Source organism: Pangasianodon hypophthalmus, chromosome 10 (genome assembly GCF_027358585.1).
Source record: "Pangasianodon hypophthalmus isolate fPanHyp1 chromosome 10, fPanHyp1.pri, whole genome shotgun sequence".
Lineage (NCBI taxonomy): Eukaryota > Metazoa > Chordata > Actinopteri > Siluriformes > Pangasiidae > Pangasianodon > Pangasianodon hypophthalmus.
In genome coordinates this window covers 10009296-10032761 of record NC_069719.1, presented here as the reverse complement: position 1 = coordinate 10032761, position 23466 = coordinate 10009296, and the positions used below count along the sequence as shown (strand labels likewise).

General features: G+C 39.2%; 2 protein-coding genes across 3 annotated transcripts; one reads left to right on the top strand and one right to left on the bottom strand.

Annotated features, from left to right (window-relative positions):
* Nucleotides 1-430: 430 nt before the first annotated feature.
* On the bottom strand, nt 431-5627 carry fcf1 (FCF1 rRNA-processing protein). Its single transcript, XM_026934095.3, has 8 exons — nt 5510-5627; nt 4061-4125; nt 3880-3951; nt 3591-3739; nt 3418-3490; nt 1306-1393; nt 1116-1210; nt 431-685 (listed from the first exon to the last, which is right to left on the bottom strand). Exons 1-8 carry the CDS (start codon nt 5510-5512, stop codon nt 637-639), a joined length of 594 nt encoding a protein of 197 aa, XP_026789896.2. The 5' UTR covers nt 5513-5627; the 3' UTR covers nt 431-636.
* Nucleotides 5622-21567, top strand: arel1 (apoptosis resistant E3 ubiquitin protein ligase 1). Of its 2 annotated transcripts, XM_026934092.3 has the most exons (22): nt 5622-5757; nt 6929-7252; nt 8150-8318; nt 10461-10681; nt 11154-11225; nt 11497-11723; nt 12542-12779; nt 13187-13356; nt 13732-13912; nt 15026-15270; nt 15356-15433; nt 15523-15664; nt 15741-15862; nt 15953-16028; nt 16147-16256; nt 17263-17442; nt 18295-18420; nt 18696-18825; nt 18900-18958; nt 19566-19655; nt 20477-20652; nt 21199-21567. In XM_026934092.3, exons 2-22 carry the CDS (start codon nt 7105-7107, stop codon nt 21299-21301), a joined length of 3063 nt encoding a protein of 1020 aa, XP_026789893.1. In that variant the 5' UTR covers nt 5622-5757; nt 6929-7104; the 3' UTR covers nt 21302-21567. The 2 variants fall into 2 exon arrangements, with proteins under 2 accessions (XP_026789893.1, XP_026789894.1); XM_026934093.3 differs by lacking the exons at nt 20477-20652; nt 21199-21567 and adding an exon at nt 19762-20383.
* The last annotated feature ends 1899 nt before the right edge of the window (nt 21568-23466 follow it).

The following is a 23466-nucleotide window of genomic DNA, read 5'->3' as shown; positions in this document are numbered from 1 at the left end:
GGCAGATCCTGCAGCTTTAATGTCTCCTCCTAATTAAGCCTGCACTGAGTGACTGGATCCAGTAATGATCAAATCTGTTTTGGAGATGATGATGATGTATAAAAGAAGCAGTCATAACAGTCTCTTCAGACGCCTACTCTTATTAACAATTATAATAAATTTACTTATTAACACATGAAAGTTTTTTAATATAAATTTAAAGAATAAAAATGGTGTTTTCAAAGATTTAAGTGCCACACTTAATTACTGTTTATGCCTATATCAATATTTAATGCAAGAACAAATTTTATTACTGTTTTATCGTATAAATGTTCTACAGGCCATTAGGTGGAAGTTGCTCGTAAATGTCACAGTGTTAAATTTCTCATGAGCTCAGACAGTGTTCTATACACAGCATGTCAGTATAATTTCATAAACACACAACACATAATCGATTTATTCACATTAGTTTATTTTCATTTACCCAAATAATTGACTATTATGTTGTACAGGAAAAAAAGGCATGGAAAAAGACAGATGTGCAAAAACGTTGAATTACTTGAGAATACAATGCTCTGGTTTATAACAGAATCCAAAACAAGATTGAAAAGTTAGATCACTTCCATCATTACTGTACTATGAACACTCATAACTGTACTATAATCTTGGTGCTCCATAATCATCTGGCATTCGTTCAATGTTATACCTGTTGAGTAAAAGAAATTTCAAAAGTTACAATTTAATATAAATTTCTCTTAAAATCCCAGTCATTATCTGTAAAACCAGCACTGAGAGTTCGTGCACACAGAGCATTAAAACGTGTCTGCTGAATATTTGACAGTGCGGATATCTTTTTTTAAGGGTTCACTGGTTATATTCAGCAGTGCACTCTCAATTAATACAAGTTCTTATTGTACTTGGAATATTTTCCCAAAACAGTATTTGTAAAATTGTATTTATCATTGTTCAGAATAATTTCTATACACAGAGCAGAACTCATTAATGAATTATGCGCCCTCTACTGACCAACTGTAACAACTGCTTCAATTGATGAATTGTCTGATTAAAAAAAAATACTAAATCAAATGCATGTTCAAGAGGAAAAAAAAGATTAAATAGTGCAATGCACTGATTACCTGTGATTAGAGATGTACATGATCGGGACTCCCGGGATCTTCCGAATTCTCCTTTTCAGGTCTCTGTCCACTGTGGCCACGATGTAACACTTATGCTAGCGAGGAAGGTGAAGAAAGCATATCTTCAGTTGAGGTAATGTCTTTGTAACTTAACATGTAAATCAACTGACAGATGGCAATGCCGTCTTACCTGAGTTACCCGTTGGACTAAGCAGTCATCAGCATATGTTCCCTTATGTGAGCATGGCAAGCGTTCAAAACGAGGGTCCTTGGCTATTCTACAAAGAAAAGACAAATGACAATGAAAGCCATATGGCCAAAAAAAATATGGATCCATAAAACCCTCACAGCTGTATTGGAAATCTAGAAATTCTACAAATCAACTCAGGTAACACATATTTTCGGGGTCATAAGTTTACATACGCCTTGCAGAACCTGCAAAATGTTAATAATTAAAAAAAAATAAAGAGGGATCATAAAAACTGCATTGTTTTTTTATGTAGTACTGCCCTGAATAAGCTATTTCACATAACAGATGGTTACATACAGTCCACAAGACACAATAATAACCGAATTTACACAAATGAAGCAGTTCAAAAGTTTACATACCCTTGATTCTTAATACTGTATGTTGTTATCTGGATGACCAACTGTACTACAGCTTTCTTAAAAATCACAGCATTGTGGTGGTTAAACTTGATCACAAAATGTGATTTTCAACAGCAGCCATTATACTGAAGTCTAAAGTGAGTCAGGTTCTGTAATGGCTACTTTTTTATTCATATTGTTCGTTGTTCATGTTCAAAATCACACCATGATAAGTATGTTATGAAACACGATGCGTAAAACAACGATGGAATGGTGTGTTGCGGCCAGCCGTAAAGCGGCGTTACCCTAATCACCCGGAATTGCCTATCAATATATTTGGGTGTGAGAGTGGGTCCCTGAAGGACTAGTGGTTAGGTCACAGCACTCTCACTGCTATGGCCCGGGTTCAATTCCGGGCCAGGGAACCGACCCCAGCCACAAGGGTTGCATGCAACAGTGCGCTCTCAGTGCCAGTCCCAAGCCCAGATAAAACTGGGGAGGGTTGCGTAAGGAAGTATATCCGGTATAAAAACTGTGCCAAATCAAATACGCGGACCAATGATCTGCAGTGGTGACCCCTAATGGGAGCAGCCAAAAGAGGAACAACAACAACAACAACAACATGTGGCCATGAGACAAATTAGCTCCTATTATAACTTCCATTATAGCAGCAATAAACAGCTCCATTATAGCAGCAATAAACTAAACAAGAAAAACAAAAAAAACACACAGCTTGTCATGTTACCCGAGAAACTCGTCCTTGGTCCTGAATACTCTCCCGTGGTGGAAAACGTACTGACTGTTACAAAGCACTGCCACCCAAGATTCCTTAACATTCCATAAATGTTAAATAAACATCTCCTTACAGAAAACTTCATACCATTGAATATACTTTGTCTTAAATAGCAACACGTTTTAGAAATTCACTTATCATTAGTCTTAGATTAGATGGAGCGTCCACCATACGAGCCCCCGTGAATATTGTTATTATAGAAATGATAATGAATTAGAATAATAGGATTAATATAAACTTGTGGTTCAAATTACAGATGGTACTACTCTCAGAGAAAATGAATAAACACCTCTTGATCAATCAGGAATGAGAATTCAACAGCACTGTGGTATAATAAAATGTAATTTATAAACTTGTACAATTCAGTATCTACTCAACATAATATTCTGACATTTGAGGAAGTAATATTTTCTTAAAATTAGAAAATATATACAGTATACTGTATATACATATACAGTGAACACGTTATTGGATACATTCATCTTGCAGTTATACTCTTCGGGCATGTTATCAGGACCACCTACCATACACGTCCAATTTGTAAATATACATTTACTGACTGCAGCTCAAAGATTCTTCCTCATATTGTCTCAGGGAGTTTTTCTGTGTCACTGTCACCTATGGCTTGCTCATTAGTGATAAATTCATAAGTTTAAAATTTATTTATTTCTGTAAAGCTGCTTTGTGACAATCTCAGTGATCTCATGGAACGATCCAAGATGACACTACCTTTTCAGCATTGCATACCTACAAAGTCCTTCATTATGGCAGATTTTATATAATAAAATGTCCGATGAATGAAGATACAAGGGGTGTGCGTGTAATAAAGTAGCCACAGTATGTATACATGCATGCTAAATATACTTTTATAATATTTTGTTAAGTAAAAGAATTTAAAAATGCATGAATGCATGCTGTTACCTCAAAGCAACTCTGTATTTCATCCCAAGTTTCTCAAGCTCAGCCATGACACAGTCTGTGATGCAAGGAATACCTGAAGAACACAAACCCAACATAATGCACATGAGCTCAGTGCAGGCAGTGATACAAAACCAGTCAGTTAGTGAGAGAAAAAAAAGACAATGATCACTCACATTTAGCATAGAGGCAGTCCATCATTGACTGAATTACATCAAGTTTGGCCTTTATGGAGAAGTTGATGAAGTTTGTGTCCACGAGAATGTGATAGGGAGGACCGAGCTGAGTGTTGTACTGGAAGAACATACACGATGGATACTTTGGCCTGCGGTGATAAAGACAGTGTGTCGTCACACACGATTATCACTTCTTCATCAAAGTCAAGTTACTAATCAATCTGGGTACAAAACATTTTGGAGAATAATTTAAGCAACATGGAAAGAAATAAACCTCAACTATTCTTACAATTCTTGTTCTTTGAGAGCCGCCGGATCTTCTTTCTTCTTTTTGTCTGGTTTTTGGCGATCCTTCTCCTTTCTTGGTAATAGAAAAATCATACTGAAATATTAGATTTGCCATTTACAGTATGCTTTAGTGTCATTTCACTATTCCACACATAAGATATTGTGTGTGGTGAATTACTTACATTCTTTGATCCTTTAAACTTATCATTCTTTTCATTGCAGCATATTTCTGCTTCTTCTGTTTCCCCTGATAAGAAGAAAATAGCCAAAAAGTTACCACTCAAATCATTTTCACCTTAACACCTCCAAAACCATGGAGTTGATTATAGTTCCTTCTTAAATCACACACTTCAAAAAAATCATATACTTCTGGAAATCCATCCATCCATTTTCTTTACCGCTTATCCTATACAGGGTCACAGGGAGCCTATCCTAGGGGACTTGGGGCACAAGGCGGAGGACGCCTTGGACGGGGTGCCAACCCATCGCAGGGCACAATCACACACAAACTCACTAAGAACAATTTGGAAATGCCAATCAGCCTAGAATGCATGTCTTTGGACTGGGGAGGAAACCCCTGAAGCATGGGGAGAACATACAAACTCCACTCACACAGGGCAAGGACAGGATTCGAACCCTCGACCATGGAGGTACGAAGCAAATGTGTTAACCACTAAGCCACCGTGCCCCCACTTCTAGAAATCCTTAAAATCACAGAGACCATAAGTATGGGGAACCAACCAATAGCTGTTACAGACTTAGTGGGCCTACATGGCAGCTTGCTTAAGTGGGAACTGAACACCATCATCATCAGAAATCTGGAGAGGTGTAGAGCTGCTGATACAGTTCTTCTCAACAACCATCCAAAGCACCCTGACATCCTCCTTCACTATCTGCTGCAGCAATACTGACTCACAGGCCAAAAGGGAACTTGAACAGGTTGTGCACAAGGTCTCAAAGATAATCAGATAAAAATATAACCTCACATTAGTGCACTCTCTGTACATCAGATATATCCAGAAAAGAGCGCAAAATGTCCTCTGAGTCCCGATCCCACCCAGCACACATCATATTTCATCCCTTTCCATCTCCTGGTGGCTTCAGAGACAGTTTCTTTCTAAGAACTGAACCCAGAGCTTCTTTTCAGAGGCTGCTGCAAACCCCTGACTCCTTCACTGCCTGCACAGACTATACTCTACTCCTCTGTTAAATCTGCACTCCTTATTCTGATGGTATTAATCGTTACTATTTACTAATACATCATCTATTTCAGTCTCTCCTGCCATTGGTTAAAGTCTATCTGTACAATTCCAACACTTACACATACTTTTCTGCTAAATCTGCACTTACATTACCACTGCACATTTCTTGCACTTTATTGTTTGCTGTATTGTTTATTGTGGATTGATTGATTCTTTTATGATCACATCCTGAATCATTTTACGAACACTCATTTCTTGAACCATTTAGCAAACACAGCTAGCTAGCAAAGTTTAGTGTGCTCTCAGTAGAAACCTGGCACCCAAAACTAAACATTCTTTTATTTTTTTAACACGTATCATGATGGAGAACAAATATACATTTATTAAATACATTTATTTCCGAATAGCATTAAATAAATAAACTCTTACCATTTCTATTTTCAGTAGAAATAAAACACAGTAGACCAAAACCCTCGTGTCTGTCGACGAAACGAGTCAACGTTTGACGTCATCAAAAGGCGACATCGATGGCATTGCACTTCTTCCGCTTGTCAACGGACTGCTAAAGGATATCAGCGATACAAGTGAAGCTGTACAGTTCGGCTGTTAGGTATAAATTAAAGAACAGGGTTTGCTCTTCCGCGTGGTTTCACAGCTCCAGACGGTGTAAACGTCCGGTAAGACTTTTTTTTTTTTTTTTACTTGTGGCATTTTAACATTCCGCTGTTGTTTCTAATGAGGCTCGGGTTAGCTAGCTGCCTGGCTAACTTAATGAACATGGGCATTTCTGCCTAATTAACGGTAACCCGCCTCATTTATTAGCGTCTGAGAGGAATTGGCTTACAGCTGTTGTTCATTAATTTTTAAGTTTACGCGTTTATCAGGGTTTAATGTCGCTGGCACTGCAGTATAAGCAGTGCTAGACGAGCAGGTAAAGTGCCACCATGGTTTTGTTTAGCCAGCCAAATAACCTGACACACCTGGCTCCTGACCCTCAGCTCACACACACTGCAAAGCTTACAGCACTTTGTAGACTATCTACAGTTGTTATCAGTAGTGTTAAGAAATGTAAGATAACACATAGGTTAAATCAGGTATAACTGAGCTTGATTTTCAGGAATGGAAGCCAGCTTCAAGGTGGAAACCAGCACTTTTTTTTTTTTTACATCTCTTATATTTCTGATGCTGGCCTAAAATGCTGGATTAGTTCCATCTGATGTACTGAGGTTGATGTACTGAAGTACTGATGTACTTTATGATCCTGTATGAATTTATGATCCTTTATGACTGACACAACACAGATCATGAACGTGAACATAGATCACCCCCTGTCTTTCAGCTTGCTCGCATTGTGGTTCTGATGTTTTGCATAACATGGCAGTAAAAGCTGAGCTCAGTATCTCATATCAAGTATTGAGCACCAGCTGATACCCAGAGCTCTGTCAGCGGCAGCGTGTCTTTTAGCACACAAGGTCTGCCATATGTGCAGGCTCAAGGGCACAAGATTAATCGATTTGTTAAGAAAATATCTACTGCTGCATAGTGTGATCTCCAGTTCCAGTGCCTGGCTGTATTTAAGATGTGTAGTAACTGTGCACTGGTGTGATGGCAGATAATTATAACTAAGTATTCTGCTCACTGGGGTAGCTCATGCATAATGAATCTATCTGGATTACACTCTCCACCCACCCCTGTGTGCTTTTTAAATATTTACATTACTTTACAAGACATTTTGGCTGCCTCTCTATAAGCCACAGGCTTGGGTTTGTATTTTGTAATAGATTTTTTTTTTAACACACGTATACATCAACAGCATGTTGAATTTGGGGTGTTGTGTTTCTCCTACAGAGATACTCAAGTACAGAAGACAACATGGGAAGAACACTGAGAAGAAAACAAGTCTTCTGAAAGCACCAGGAGTACAGATATTGAGAGAGAGAGTGAGAGAGAGAGACTCCATCTACATGAAGTCCACTGGTATTCTCTGAGCACACAGAGGTCTGATCAAGGCTGAAGATGGTCTGATGGACCGGCGCTTCTTGCTGACATTAATCTTCTGTTCAGTCTCATGGATTTTTTTTTGGGAACTGCGCTGGAAGAAGAGCAAGGAAAGTCAGATTGAAGAATGGCTGCAAGGCCATAGTCTGTCCGAATACAAGCATTTATTTGAAGGTCAGGAATGTTTAGCGTTTGATGTTATTGATAGTATGTATTAGAAATAAAGTCACTAAACTCTAATATATCTTTTTAGCTGGCATGGCGAGGTACAGTACCATTAATAGTACATCTTTTGTACTTATAGTATATATCTTTTACCTGAAAGTGTATAGTATAAATTCACATAATTGGATCTTAAGGACTACTGATGTACCTGAATGGTACACCACATGCACTGTTGCCTTGCACCTCCAGGGTTGGGGGTATGAATCCCGCCTCCGCCCTATGTGCTCGGAGTTTGCATGTTCTCCCCGTTTGCATGGGGGTTTTCTTCCCCCAGTCCAAAGACATTGTTGTAGGCTGATTGGCATTTCCAAATTGTCCAGAGTGTGTGAGTGTGTGTGGTTGTCCCCTGTCCAGGGTGTCCCCTGCCTTGTGCCCTGAGTCCCCTGGGATAGGCTCCAGGATCCCCCATGACCCTGTGTAGGATAAGTGGTATAGAGAATGGATGGATGTTCTCTTGGTGGTACCACTCCAGCGAAACAAGGAAAAGTACAGCTTGGTACCTTTACTTCTTAAAATGGAGGAAATTAGGTGTTTGTTGACCTCAAAGAATAAATTGCACTGGAAGTTCATGGCACTTAAAGGAACTTGCACTGATTACACTCTCATTCTCTGCCACCATCTCAAATCATTAGAGTTGCAAAATATATTTTCATTCCAAAAATGCTGACATACTGGTGAGGTTTTGTGTATCATGCTGAATAGGCAGTAGATTATAATAAAGCAAAAAATGCATAAATTCCATATCCAATCATAGATCTTTCTTGAGCAGGAGTGCAGCTTTTACTTTGCCTTCTCTTAGCCTGCATGTGGCTTACTCTTTGTATGTGTGGATGTTTGACTGTACAGATGTGCAGTCTCTGGAAGAGTTGAGTCTGAGTGTGCTGACTCGTTTGGAGGAGGTGGTGAAGGAACAGCGGCGCTGGAGGGACATCGCTGAAGCCAACGTGCGTCTGCTCAGAGACTTTGCCTTTCAGGAGTGGCTGTGCTCCCAGAGCCTTGAGCACTACTACCACACGTAAGACCAACCTTACACACCATTTATATACAGACTCAAGCTTCAAGACAGGCTGGTCCTATTGGATCAAAGGAAGTCTGCTCTTGTTAGGAAAGTTATAAGAAAGGGTTGTTTTTTTTTGTGCTGCATGTTATTGTTGTTTGCATTTTGTTCCACGAGGGGGCAGTAGTACCCACACAGCCCGCTCCAGCTGAATGACATTGAGCTCTGCCAGCTGCAGTGAACAGGAGGTCATTGCAGCACTGACTGTTCGAGTGTTGTTCCACTCATTCTGTCTCTGCACTGCTGCAGCGAGTGCCGCAACATTCTCACACACACCGAATACACAAATCAGGCTTTATTCAAGAAATAGTTTGTGGATATTTTAGCAATAAGGTCCGCAGTAGTCGTAATGTTTAGGCATTTCTTATTCTGGTTATTATATTATGTTTGACGTTATGCATAATGTTGTGTTTAGATGTGAGTAAGTGAAAAAACGGTTTATCGCACCGATGTCTCACAAGCATTTGAACTGTTCCAGACGTCTGAGTCTGCTTCAGTCTGTTTGTGCTTTAGTAATTCAAATCTAGCCGATGTTTCTGTTCTCATTCTATAAGTATAACCAGTTCTGTTAAACTCCTTAATTATTTATAATACCACAGCACTGAATTCTCAAATCTGATTGGTCAGATGTATATTGATTTTTATTTTTTTTATTTATTTATTTATTTATTTTTTACAGTAGTGCCAGATGTAAGTCATATCAAAGTTTATATTAAGGCACTTGTTCTAATACATAATATATTAATATTAATACTATATTAATACATATATGTAAGTGTTCAAGTTGATAGTCAGATTTAGTAGAGACAAGCTTTCTCACAAGTAAAACAGAGAACGTTTGTGTTTTTTTGTGTCCGTACATGGTATTTGTACTTCATTAGCATACAGAGCAGTGGTCATTATATTATGACTTGTTAAGGCGGTCCGAAAAAGAGAATTAACTACTGGTTTTCAGGGTTAGTCAAAGATAATCTCACGGTTAAGTTTGCACAGATTAAAATGTATTTCTATCAGTTTCTGTCTACCTGTTCATTTTTTCCCAGATAAACTTCCCCTCTCCAGTGTTTCTCCTCCCTTTTGTATGTGGCTGTGGCTCCTTAGAAATGTAGGTTGGATTTCGAAACCCCCTCCCTCTGGACTCTGACTAAATTATACTTCAACAACCTCTGTTTCTTGCCACAGTGGACATGGACTGCTCTGAAAACCCTTTGGCTGTGTAATTTGTTACTGATGTACACACATTACATTGCTACCTCTACTGCCACTCCGAGCATGTTCGTAATTGTATCATGGCTATCACATGCACAGAAGAACATGGCATTGCTTGTGCGCTTTAAATGGTCGAGTAATATCATTTGAACTGATGACTCAGCTTTGGCTGCGTGGAAACAAGGTCTTTCAAAAGTACCTTTATTACATATCATATGTATGAGACACCACAATTTGCTGTCATTTCCATAACATGTAAATCAAGGTTTCTCAACTCCATTACTATGGAAACACTTCCCTGTACAGTTATGTAGCTCAAGAGTACTGGTAACTCTCTGAGGCAGAGGGTTTGTAGGTTGGAGAACCTTCAATTTATATAAATTGTAGTATATGAATCTGTAGTAGTAGATATTGAACCAGTAAAATATGACACTGTTTAGATGTAGATGTTTAATGATAATGGCTTCTGTCTCTTCTCTCATACACTGAAACTATGCTAATATTTGATTATATGCAACTGTAAGTGCCATTAACTGTGCATGATGGTAATATAGATGGTAATATAGATGGTAATATAATGATCACCTTATTATGAATACCTGTGCACCTGGACATTGCATTTATCCAGTCAGCCAATCATGTGGCAGCAGCACAATGCAAAAAATCATGTAGATACAGATCAAGAGTTTGAGTTAATTTTCACATTAAACTTCAATTATGGGGAAAAAAAAAAGATCTCGGTGACTTTGACCGTGGCATGTTTGTTGGTGCCAGATGGACTGGTTTGAGTATTTCAAGCTGCTAGTCTGCTGGGATTTTCACTTTGCACTCTTTCAGTGTGATACATGTGTCATATGAACTAAGCATTGCCTCACTCTCTTTTCTTCATAGTCTGAAAACCCTGGGATGCACTAATTTGGATGATCTAGCTCAGTTTGACAGCCAGCTTCAGCTCTCTCTGGCAGCCTGGGGCTATTACTACGAGGACTACATCAAGCTGTCCACAGGCGTAAAGGTTCTCCAAGCTTCCCGGGGTAGCAGAGACCAGGACTTCGAGGTTCAGCTGGTGCACAGCCTTGCTGAGAGGCGCCTGAATGAGAAGTGGTCCATCGGTGAGTTCAGCCGCATTAGGAAGACTTCGTGTGGCTTTGTTAGCCTTAGGTAGTTCTGCTGTAATATTACGTGGCTATCATTATGTTAGAAAGTTATGTAAGTTATCTAATGTCACCACACCCTGACAGCATGAAAGTGTGTACGTTTGTTCTCTTTAGCTTTGGTGCTGTCACTCTCGGCTGCTCACCCCTGTTCACTTCTTTCAAGGGAGTAGTTGTTTTTATTTAAATCGCTAGATGTAGATGTACAGCTGCTTCTCAACAGAGTACAAATGAAATCTGTTTCCTTTTACAAAGCAAGGAGAGCCAATAAAGGAAACCCAGTATAGTTAATGATTTTAGGTGTAAATGAGGCCAGAGTCTACTTGTCAGAATCTGGGTTCGGCTTTGGTTCAACTCTTCCTCTTCATTGTGTCAGTGTTTCATTCACGGTAATGCACCATTACATGGTCTGCATGTTTTCCTCTTTCAGCTGGAGCGCTGATATTCGGCTGTACTGTTGCACTGTGCTTTCTGATAAGGGACCTCATGTTTTACGTGATTGGTAAGTTTTGCCTTTTGCCCAAGTCCCAAGTGCCTACAAGTGTGTATGATGTGCTACTGCAGTGATGTGCTTCTGCAGGGTATTTTCTGCTTAAACAAACAGCTGAATTCTTGGCAGCGTACTTGACACACTGTTAATAATTTTAAGCACTTGTTGTGTTCTCGAAGTACACAATGTTTATTCTTGAATATTAATCGGTTCCTGTTTCACTTGAACAGAATTAACCTTGTATATTCCATTTTCTCTACCTTTTGTTTTTTGTTTTTGTTAGGTGGAATAACCGTTTCCATCATCGCATTCGTCTTTACCATCAAGTTCCTATGTGAGCTCGCAGCACGTGTGGTCAGCTTCCTGCAGAATGAGGACCCTGGGCGTCGTGGCGACCGCAGCATTTACGACTATGTGCGGGGGAACTACCTGGACCCGCGCTCCTGCAAAGTCTCCTGGGACTGGAAGGAGCCCCAGGAAGTGGGCCAGACCATGAGCTTCCGTGTGCAGGTATCCTCAGCACTGCTACATGCACATTGTCATTCTGTTAAAGGTGAGCAGCCACTGTGAGTTAATTCTAAGTATTTATAAGTAAATAATTGTATTAATTTGTGAATAGCTACATGAATAGCTTCTTTGCAAAGAAGACACATTGGTTTAACTACACTCTACTGTAGAGTGCTTTGCATAAGTATCCCCCCACCCCCGAATTTAATTGGGATTTCTCTCCCCCAAAATATATGCAAAACATTTTTCCATTGTGACACAAAGGCTAATTAAACAAACAAAAAATCATTTGTTGGTTGCATAAATATTCACCCCCCTGGGTCAATACTTGATATGCAGTTACAGCTGAAAGTCTTCAGGAATCTGTGTCTAATACCTTTGCACATCTGGAACATGTGCTCAGAATGCTCAAGCTATGACAGATTGGTTGGAGACTGATGGGTGAACAGAAATGTTTAAGTCTTGCCACGCTGTAAACTCTGCCACCTTTCCCGCCCATTACCCATTTTTCCCTTGATCGAAGCTAGTAATTCTCCTTTGTATATCATATCATATATAGTCCGCAGGTGTCAAAATCAAGATAGGTGTATTTACTTTGCAAAGAACATCAGAATGTATGATATAAGATAGTGGGATTAAAAAGCATTGCGGTATCCAGGTGTAGGAGAGTAAAGACAAACAATACTAAGTGTGTTGAACAGATGTTCATATTGTGAATCAGAGTCCTGGGATAAGCATAAGACACTCTTTATCATTACAGTAGCGGTTCTTAGAAGGTACATGTATTTTACAGTATGCTAACTTTGTGTCTTTCCTCCTAGCTCTTCTATAAGAATGGCCAGCCGTTTCCAGCTCACAGGCCCGTGGGTTTGAGGGTGAACATCACTCACATAGAGCTGGCTCTGGACATTCCTGTCACCCAGGAGGTCCTTCAGGAGCCTGAGTCCAACGTGGTGAAAGTGACCTTCACTGTGCGCAAGGCGGGCCGCTATGAAGTGGCTGTTAAACTGGGGGGGCTCAATGTGGCATACAGCCCCTATTATAAAATATTTCAGCCAGGTAACGTGAGCTCGGAGTTGATGCGAGCACAGCATGCTGTCCTCATCTCTGTTGTCTAGTTTTGCTTTGATAAAATTTCCCCTTTATGTAACATTATGAAAACATTATGTAATAGAGCTAACGGTCGTTTTTCTCATTTTAGTCAAGTGTTTGTAAGCTTTCTGCAGCATTTCCAGGACTTTCATCTTGTTAGTCAGCTGTGTTTATGGACATGATGTACTAGAGTGCTAAAGCCAGTTTGGAATATATCAGTATTGTTTGAAAACATTGTTTTTGTCTGTCATTTTGATTGATGTGCTTGTATTGTTTGTATATGATACCAGTTTCATGCTTGTTTCTTTGCCTCTCTGTCTATCATTGATGGTTTTTTTCCCCGAATTAAATGTCATGTCGTGTGTTTGTTACAGGGACGGTGGTGCCATCCAAAACAAAGATTGCATACCACTTTTCTACTCTGGTGTTGACGTACGGTCAACAGCACACACTGCAGATCGAGCCTCGAGACGAGTATGGCAACCCTACCAGTAACTCCGTCTCTCTCGTGGATGAGGTCAACTACAGTGTGCATATACATTCAGTAAGAGCTGTTTTTTGAAAATAATAACATCTTGTGATTAAAACATGATTAGAATGCTTTCTGTTGTAAATCATAAAATGCCTGATGTGCCAGTTTCACAAAATGTCAACAGAAACGACACCAGAAAAGCCACAGAAATATGCACACACTTTTACACTCATCAAGAAATGTTCTAAATCTATGAATTAAAATCGGCCCGACCCTACACTCAACTCCCCCTTCCCCTGGTACACTGGTGTTACATGACCTTTTTTATTTGCATACTTATAGGCACTTTTATTTCTATGACTGCAATATTATAAGTATTATAATCATTTTTTTTTGTTTGTTTTTTTTGTTTTTTTTTATATCATGCATTTGTTTTGTCTCTGTTAGTTGGGGACTATGGAGGAGGACAGTTCTGAAGATTACTACAGCATGACTGTCAGTTGTAATAAGCCACAGTGTCAGGTTCTGCTGCGGCTCACTCTGAAGAAAAAGGGCTGCTTCAGGACACGCATTACTTACAGGGACCAGCTTCTCAGTAATGGAGAGTTTGACATCATTGTGCTTAGTGGTGAGTCTCTTTGTATCTTCCATTTACTTCTGGCAAGTAACAGTAATACCTAACTGTGCTTTCACACCATCCTTGTTTGGTGCAGTCGTTTTCTTTAGGTCACTTTGTTTTGACAGATTTGTACACTCCACCTTCACAGAACCCCGACTCCCCCAGAAATCTGGGGTCTTGTCTTTGTCCAAGTGAACCATGGTTCAGTTTGTTGCTACTGAGAACACAGTTTTACGATGTTTCGCACCACAATAATGTGAAAATTAGTTTCATTTGGACTGTAATAACATTTGAATGGATACAGTGAAAGTTTTCAACTGTACAACCACAGATAATATATAATGCACACCATCTGTGTGATGGGCTAAAAAAGCCACTTTGCAAAACCTGGAATTCAAAAACTTGAATGGAATATATATATATTTCATTGCCAAATATAAAAATTTCTATATATAAAAACAACCCTGCAACTATCTCTGGAGCTCTGGTAGCTTTGCCATGTTCAGCAGTTCACAAAAGGACTATATAAAAATTATCCTACATTTTATCCATTCCAGATTTTCTGTCATGTCTGAATTTTGATTTTGTCCCAAGACTCCCAATTTATGGAATATGAAATCAGATGGGCTTCAAGATACAAACTAGTTAATATTTTACAACACACGGGACTGTGTATGCTGCCCATCATTCATTCTCTATGGCAGTAAAAAGCTGTCATAATGAAACATCTAAACTGCAAATTGTTACTTTATGTGTCTCAAATGACAAATGATTTTCTGTTGAACATTTTCACTTTTGACATGTTTTCATTAAGTAAGTAATTCTTAAAGAATGACTAAATGAAGAGTGCAGCCAGGAGCAGACTTTCATCTACAAGTTATGGAACAGATATCGCCTAATTGGCACAACATGAACTTCTGAATGTGATTTAACTTACACAAAGCTTGTTCATAAATTTTTTTTATGTAAATGATTGGTGCTTGAACATTAAAAATGCCTGATACATGGTGCATTTTTATTATCACTCTATTATGTCTATTATCAAGCCAACATTAGAGTGTGTGTATGTGTTTCTTGTGCATCCTCTCACACCACCTCGCCTTTTGTTTATAATCACCTCAGAGAACGAGAAGAACTGTGTGGAGAAGAACGTGTCCACCCCAGGAATTAGTATCTATTTTGAGGCCTACCTCTATGGTACAGGGAACTATAGCAGCTCTACCTGGCAGTTCCCAGCATCCTCTCTGCTCACCCCACCACGGCGGCCATCCATGGGCGATGATGAGGAAGAGCACGACTCTCCAGTGGAGGGCCAACTGGAGAAGGTCAAGAAACCAAAAAAGGTCTACTGCTACATATCACCAAAGGTCAGTGATTAATATTCAGTTTAGCAATGTCAGTTATTTTCTTTTACTTTATTATCACATGTATTTTATTTGTGTTATATTGCAGCAACTCTCTGTGAAGGAGTTTTACCTGAAGATTATTCCGTGGCGCCTTTTCACTTTTCGTGTGTGCCCAGGAACAAAGGTAATGTCTAAGATGTTCAAGCAGCAAATACACTTTTTAAAAAAGATTTTTAAAAAAATGGGCTTATCAGTTATACACTTTCCTGTTAGTTCACCTACCATGGGCCTGACCCAATCCATAAGTACCTGACGCTGGTGGTGGATGATGGGATCCAGCCTCCTGTAGAACTGAGCTGCAAGGACAGGAACATTATGGCAGCCACATTTATTCGCTTCCTCCACAAGAACATTGGTGAGTTTGAAAAATATATGCAGCTGAATCTGCTTAACTGAATTGTTTTTGACTATTTATTTTCTCTGGATGTTAGGAGGCTCAGAAACATTTCAGGACAAAGTGAGCTTTTTCCAGCGAGAGCTCAGGCACATTCACTCCAAGAGGCCACGAATTAAAACCTGCCTGAAGATCAGCCGCCACTCCATTCTCGACTCTGTGAGTAGCCTGACCTGCTGGAACTCTTCAGTGCTTGAAGTGTTCCTTTAAATGTTCATATCATGATTCATGTGTCTTTTTTTTCTGCAGTCTCTAAAGGCCACCAGAAACTTCTCTGTATCAGACTGGAGTAAGAACTTTGAGGTGGTGTTTCAGGATGAAGAAGGTCTGTTCTTACGTTAAATATGATGTTTCTCAAATGTTATAATACTTAAATAGTTTGTATATGTAGATAGTGAATATATGAATTACTTGGTGTGTCTTTTTTTTTTTTTTTTTAAAAGCTCTGGACTGGGGAGGGCCAAGGCGCGAGTGGTTTGAACTCATCTGTAAGAATCTGTTTGACACCAATAACCAGCTCTTCACACGTTTCAGTGACAATAACCAGGGTCTGGTAAGCATCAGCCCTTATAGCCTCAATGTTTTGCATATAATGTATCCTGATGTAATGTAGGGGTGTACATAAGATAAATTAGCTAGCCCACTGGACAAGTGGAAGTTCTAGTGTGCTGCTCAGTCCCATGTTTTTGTTGCCCAGAAACCTCATTAACTAGGATAAGTAATGGTAACTACATAACTAATGAAACGTAATAATGAATCCATCATGGCAGTTTTTTTTTAGATGTTATTTTATGTGCACATATGTAAATATCGTTCTGTATTTTACTTTCAGTGGAATGATATATAGGAATAACCCCAGGTAGTATAGGCCATATCCGGTCTGAATTGACATGTAAGTAAAGATTCATTCCAGAAAATGCTCCTTTTTTTATCGTCTCTGGCCAAAACCAAAACAAAACTAAGTACTGGCCAAGTTTTAAGTGCAGAACAATAACAATAAAATATAGACAATGTATAAAATGAGTAGTAATGCTTCTGGGGGTTGTAGGTAAGTTATTAACTTCCAAGCACAGGTATAGGCTTCGGATATGGCATGGTCATGTGACCTACAAATGATCTACATCAAGCTCTACGACAAGCAAAGGACAAAGCAATCAGTTTGTAGTAAAATAAGGTGTATGTAGTAGGCATGGGATTTTTAATGACATCCATGCGTACATCGTGAAGAAACTCCCAGCAATCTGTGATTTATACTGAGATTGCTTATACCGTGTGAATCATACATATTCATTACAGATGTCCGGCAACATTACTTAACAGACATATGCCAGTAAATCTTATCCCCTGTGAATAATACATAAGGGAAATAAACAAGTATATGATTATCCTCTTCTAACAAAGTTTTTAATGTGGCACATCATGTTTACGACATCGACAAAAAGTCAGCAAGTTGTTGGTCAATGTGTAATGTGAATTATGACTAAAGATCACTAGAAGTAAGTGTGTGTGTGTGTGTGTGTGTGTGTGTGTGTGTGTGTGTGTGTGTGTGTGTTTGGCAGGTCCACCCTAACGCAGAGCGTCCTGCTCACCTGAGGTTGAAGATGTATGAGTTTGCAGGGCGTGTGGTGGGGAAGTGTCTATACGAGTCAGCTTTAGGAGGAGCCTACAAGCAGCTAGTGCGAGCCAGGTTCACTCGCTCATTCCTGGCCCAGATCATCGGCCTGCGCATGAACTACAAGGTGGTACACGGCTCTTATTTTGCAGCTCACACATAAATTTAAATAAGACTTCATAGTCATCAAATAAGATCGATCAAACACTTCATCATTTCTCTAGTAACAGCTAATCCACAGGGACCGAATTTGTGAAGCAAAATGCTCCACAAAATCTAAGATTAATGAAAATAAATTAAATAAAAAAAACATAATTGTTGATACTGTGAAATTTTTGATAGGAGTCTCCAGTGTCTGTGCTTTTGTTACAGGTAGAATTGTTCCATTAAGTTTTTAACCATGGGAAAAGGATGAAGGGGGTTTGCTCTTTGTGGTTTCTTAGAAAAAGCTGCATTTTCTGCCAATACGCAGTGAAGGAACTACTGTTTATAGCTGTTGTAACATAAGTAATATCAGGAACTAACTTGTCCTGCAGACATTCCACAACATTAAGTGTTGTCAAATTGCTGTGGTACAAGAGGAATAAACTGCTTTAGGAACTTGCTGTTAGAGGGAAATAGCAAACTTTGGAGTGGTAAAGCATCACAACACACTCCGTCACTGATTATTTTCCTATAACAGCCTTTTACAGGTGTCCATATCATATTTAATATAAAGTTATAAGCCTGCACATTGTCCAATTAGTAGTGTCAGTGCTTGTTCACTTTCACAAGGGCCTGCGGAGACGCTTCCTCCTTTTCACTCCTCCATTCATTTTTTTGTTTGCACACAGCAACAGTTTCTGTCGTGATGTTTACGTGATTCATATTAAAGTGCATAGTCCTGGATAAACTCATGTGTATTGTTTTTGAGAGAAGTAAAGCATGTTTGCTTTATTTTATGCATCTGACTGTTTTTAATTACTGTTTGCTATGGCAGTACTTTGAGACCGATGATCCAGAGTTCTACAAAACAAAAGTCTGCTTTATCTTAAAAAATGACGTGAGCGAAATGGACCTTGTATTTGCTGAGGAAAAGTACAGCAAGTCAGGACAACTGGAAAAGGTGATACACATACAACCAAATGACTGATCTATAACATCATCTAGCTAAAAAACAACTGACAAATGTTTTTAGTTAAAACTTATTTGACTGTCATGATCCCAATGGAAGTGTGATGCAGCAGTCATAGTTGTATGGGCGGGAAACAGAATTTGTTTGTTGTAATGTACTTTTTAAAGGGTTATTGCGGGGTTGTGTAGATATAGTGTGTGTTTTGGAGATGTGTGGTTATTGCTGTATGGATTTTCTGACATGTATGATGTTTTCTATCTTTCCAGGTGGTGGAGCTGATATCGGGTGGTGCTCAAATTGCTGTCACTAACGAGAATAAGATGCATTACCTGAATCTGCTGGCTCAGTATAGACTGGCCAGTCAGGTGAGGGATGAAGTAGAGCACTTCCTCAAAGGTACGAGCTCCTCAAACTGGAACTTCATTACATGAATGCATTCAGATCTAACCAAGGTGTTTTGTCATTCCTAGGTTTGAATGAACTTGTTCCCGAGAACCTTTTGGCCATATTTGATGAAAATGAGTTGGAGGTAAGCCTGTCAAGATTTCTGAAAGAGGAAAAATTTATTATGCTTTGTGTAATACACATACACAGGGTTCTTACCCTTTTTGCAGCCAAGGACCCCTATAACTGTAATATATATTCCAGACCACCTGAGTACAGATTTGTTCTATTAACATTATTAAAATGTGTGCAATAGTATTTTTTTCTATTTATTAGAGCCATAGAGCTTTGTTTCTGAGCTTTCCACCAACAGAACACAGGTCCAATTATACTGTACATTGTTTGAGTTATTGATTCATAATGATTAAAGTCATTCGGTTCAAGTGGCCAGATTAATTATAAGAACTCGGTAGTAAATGTAATAACTTTGATATTGTACGTTGTGATTTCCACCACTGTAAGTAAATTATAGAAACACAGACGCCCTGGCAAAGACCTCACCATGGTTCTCATTGTACTAAAGGCAAGCTGATTGTTAGCTTATGTTTTCATTTAGATGGTTTATCTGTATCATCACTTAAAAGACAAAATTATTCTTTGTCTGTAATCTTTCACTAAGCTGCAGCAACTTATACCCGCCACCAAACCTCCAATTTTTACTAAATAGTTTGTTGTGTGTGTTGTTTTCACAGTTGCTGATGTGTGGTACTGGGGATATCAACGTGCAGGATTTCAAAGCCCATGCTGTTATCGTTGGAGGCTCCTGGCACTTCAGAGAGAAGGTACGTTGTTAAACATGTATTTTTGCTTTCACATATGCAGCATTCAGTCCGTTTGACTCGAACCCTGGTGTGTTTACCCCCATGGTGCGGTCACATTGGAGTGCAGAACAAAACAACGTGCGAGTGGTGGTCTCTGTCTGCTTCCAAACAAACCCTGGTGTGGTCTGACTGCCTTGATTCAGTACATCAAACCTGCTGTGGATTTTGGGCTGTGGGAAACATTTTTTGATATGCAAGCTGCTAAACATATATGCAGAATGGTAAAACGAGTGCCAGAGGATAGAACTAGAGAACAGAGGTACAGTGTATTCTGGATATCACAGCCAAAGTGTACGAAAAGCTTATTTATATTTTTATTCGATTATGTATATATTATTTAGCATTGGATCCATGCTGTCCATGCTTGACTGATTCTCTGTACTTCGTCACACACTTGTAATTGTTTTACTCTACATTTTCGGTCACCGTATTCGTCATGAATAAATGAAAGTTTTGCCTTTACCAGTGTTCGGGTCTACTCTTCTCACATACCCCTCAATAATGTTTTTTTGAGTTTGGTTCATTTAAATGTGTGTGAAACCTAAAAGACAACTTGCAGTGATTTTCACAGTGGCTGTTCAGATTTGATAAAGTTAAAAAAAATTATATATTGATGAAAGTATTGAAATGTATTTACAGTTTGTAACATTCCAACTGCTGTTTTGTTACCACATAATTCTTTTTAATTCCATTTTAAATGTGTTTCCCTTTCATATAATTACTAGGATAGAGGTTCATAATGAGGTGTGTGTGTGTGTGTGTGTGTGTGTGTGTGTCTGCAGGTGATGAAGTGGTTCTGGGCCGTGGTGTCCTCCTTCACTCAGGAAGAGCTTGCACGTCTCCTCCAGTTCACCACCGGCTCCTCACAGCTCCCTCCCGGTGGCTTCAACACACTCTGCCCCTCCTTCCAGATCATAGCATCACCAACACACAGCACGCTGCCAACTGCACACACCTGGTAAATAAACGCGCGCACACAGACACACACACACAAAAAAAAACCCAGTCACAAATAACCAGTCCAAGTCAAAATTACAAATAATGAGAATGGTGACTTAAATGCAAGTCTGTGACTCGAGTATTGACACATACTTATACACACACGCATTATACGAGTCTGGTTAACGTCTTCATTTTAGCTTTATGAAGTATTGAAATGCGAGGTGACCATGTTGTGCTAGCATTAACGTTATATAACAGTTTTTGTGCTGTGCTGCACTGCTCTGTATTTTGCTCAGTTGTCACTCTTTCCACATCTTGATTCTGGAAATATCCCTAACATCTATTCAAGGAAATTATAGGCCTAGTAATAGTTCTTACCAACAGCCAGACCATGTCCTCGGTTCCTGTGCTTAGCGCAGCAGGTGCTGTAATTTGAAAAGATTAGCATGCATCACAGAATTGAGGTGCTTTGCACCACTGAGTAATATATGAATCAATTGGCTTTCCTTCACTGTGATCTCATTAGTAATAACTGGGATTTCTTTTCTTTGTACTTCTCTAGTTTTAACCAGTTGTGCCTCCCTACCTACGACTCCTACGAGGAGCTGCACAAACTGCTGAAGCTGGCCATTAGTGAGGGCAGCGAGGGCTTCGGCATGCTCTGACCACACACTGGCTCTGACTTTTGGATACACTGAAGGAATTCTTTTTTCTGTGTCTTCTCTCCAATGAGTGAGCTGCTGTATATGAGCCAGTGCACCTTTTATCCTCCAATAACAGACCTCTTAGCTGAAGCCCACATGGATGTCCAGATTTTTCTCTTTCAAGCAGGACCTTCACATGATCCTGAGTTGCCTTTGGCTTATTCCACTGGATGCTGGAGCTATGTAAATATGTAAATCTTTTTTTTTTTTTTTTTTTTTTTTTTTTTGTACTGTTAAAAAAAAAAAGGAAAAATGATTGAAGGAATAACTGTGTTGCATTTTATTGTAGATGGTACATTTGTTTCATTTTGTGAGTTTGTCCAGTCATTAAAATGTGTAAAGCTACTATCACATTTGGCATTAACAAAGCTGGGAACATTCACATGGAGTGTAGCAGCCTATAAGATGTGTGAATCTACTACACACTCACTGCACTTTGGCCTTAACCGATCAGGGAAGGTTGTGTGTTCATTTTTGCAAGTTGTGTGTATATATAGAAGTTGTAAATGTCTCCATTTGTTATGAATTTTAAAGTTGAGATGCTTTTTGATTCTCAGTTGGCACTTTTTTTTTGTTATGTAGTTATTTCACACACGTATCACATAGCCTAATGTAACACTGTGTTATGAGTAAGTGTGTGTGTGTGTGTGTGTGTGTGTGTGTGTGTGTGTGTGTGTGTGTGTGTGTCAAGAAAAAAACTGAAGAATCTGCATTGCAAAATATGATGAGGAGGAGAAGCACTGGCTTAAAAGAGTTAATGGCTAATTACAAATCTCTGGGCAACATCTATGCATTTTACTAGTGAGCCTAATTTACAAAGCAGTGTCAGAGTTATGAAGGGTTTTGTTAGGCATGTTTGCCGTGACATAAACGTCATCATTAGACCAGGATGTTTCAGTTTTTGGTTTGGTTTTGTTCTTGCTTGATTTTGTTATATATGACCTTAATTTATTTTAACTTATTCCCACTGACCAAAATGTCCTGTAATATTATATTTGTGTTGATGAAATGAGTGTTATATGAAACAAAAGAGGCTAAAAGCCAGATAGATGCATTTAAGTGTCTTTAGTGTTTGTCAAATTGCAACAAACCCTCACAGTTGTTTCCGGTAACCCAAACTGGAAAAATACTGTTTTTTAATGTGTAATATTCATAATTTAACCAAGTATTCACACAATTGTATCAAAGTTTGTATCAAAGAGTTTAATGTTTATTGAAGAAAAGTGCTGGTACTGTTGCATCATCCAGGAAAATGGCCTCTAAGTGATTGTTCTGGAAGGCTCCAGTCAGTACTTGGGTGCAGCTTCTCACAAGAGTGGAACTTTTTATGAGTGCTTTATCCATTGCATCTTGAGTTTCATGTTAATGTGGGTGCTCATTTACAAAGCCTACATACTGCTGTCAAAATGTGTCTTAACATGGAATGTCCATTCTAGCATCCTATGTAACTATGCTTCAAGTCAAAACACAGCTGCTGTTAACTTTGGCGCTAATGTCCGCTTGAATAATTCATAGAGAGTTGTGTCATACAGGATGTATTTTAACCATGGATCCTGATGTTAAGCAGCAGAAAGTTTCAAACTTATAGTCACCCTCCACCCTTTAATGCCACAATGAAGCTTTTCATATGGTCTCGTTTTAGATATTGTGCCCTTTGACCTTGGACAGACAACACAGCCGCAGAAACTCCAGGGTGTGGCTGGACTGAGCATGAAATCACTGCATATGCGTCTGGCTGCATTTGTTGGCCGAGGCTCATCGTGATGACCTCAGTCACCATCTTATAAAAGCACAGTGGCTGAAAAGCATCCTGTGATTCTGTCATTCATGCCGTTGTGTCATTTTGTGACTGCCAGTCAATCAGCAAGGGCAAAACGAGACACAAGCATGACCTTTACCTCCGTTTAGAGTTTTGCTGCATCCTGCTGTTTTCACTTACCTTTAGGTGCAGGGCATTTGAGTTTTCCTACTGGTTTGAGGGTGTGAAATAATGCATTATAAATTTATGTGTATATAATGTAAAATAGATGCCAGTGGCTTGGGGTTGATTTATTCTGAGTTTTTCTTGTGTGGAGAGGCCTGGCTGCTCTCACCTGCAGTACGAATGTCTTGGGTTTTCAGCACTG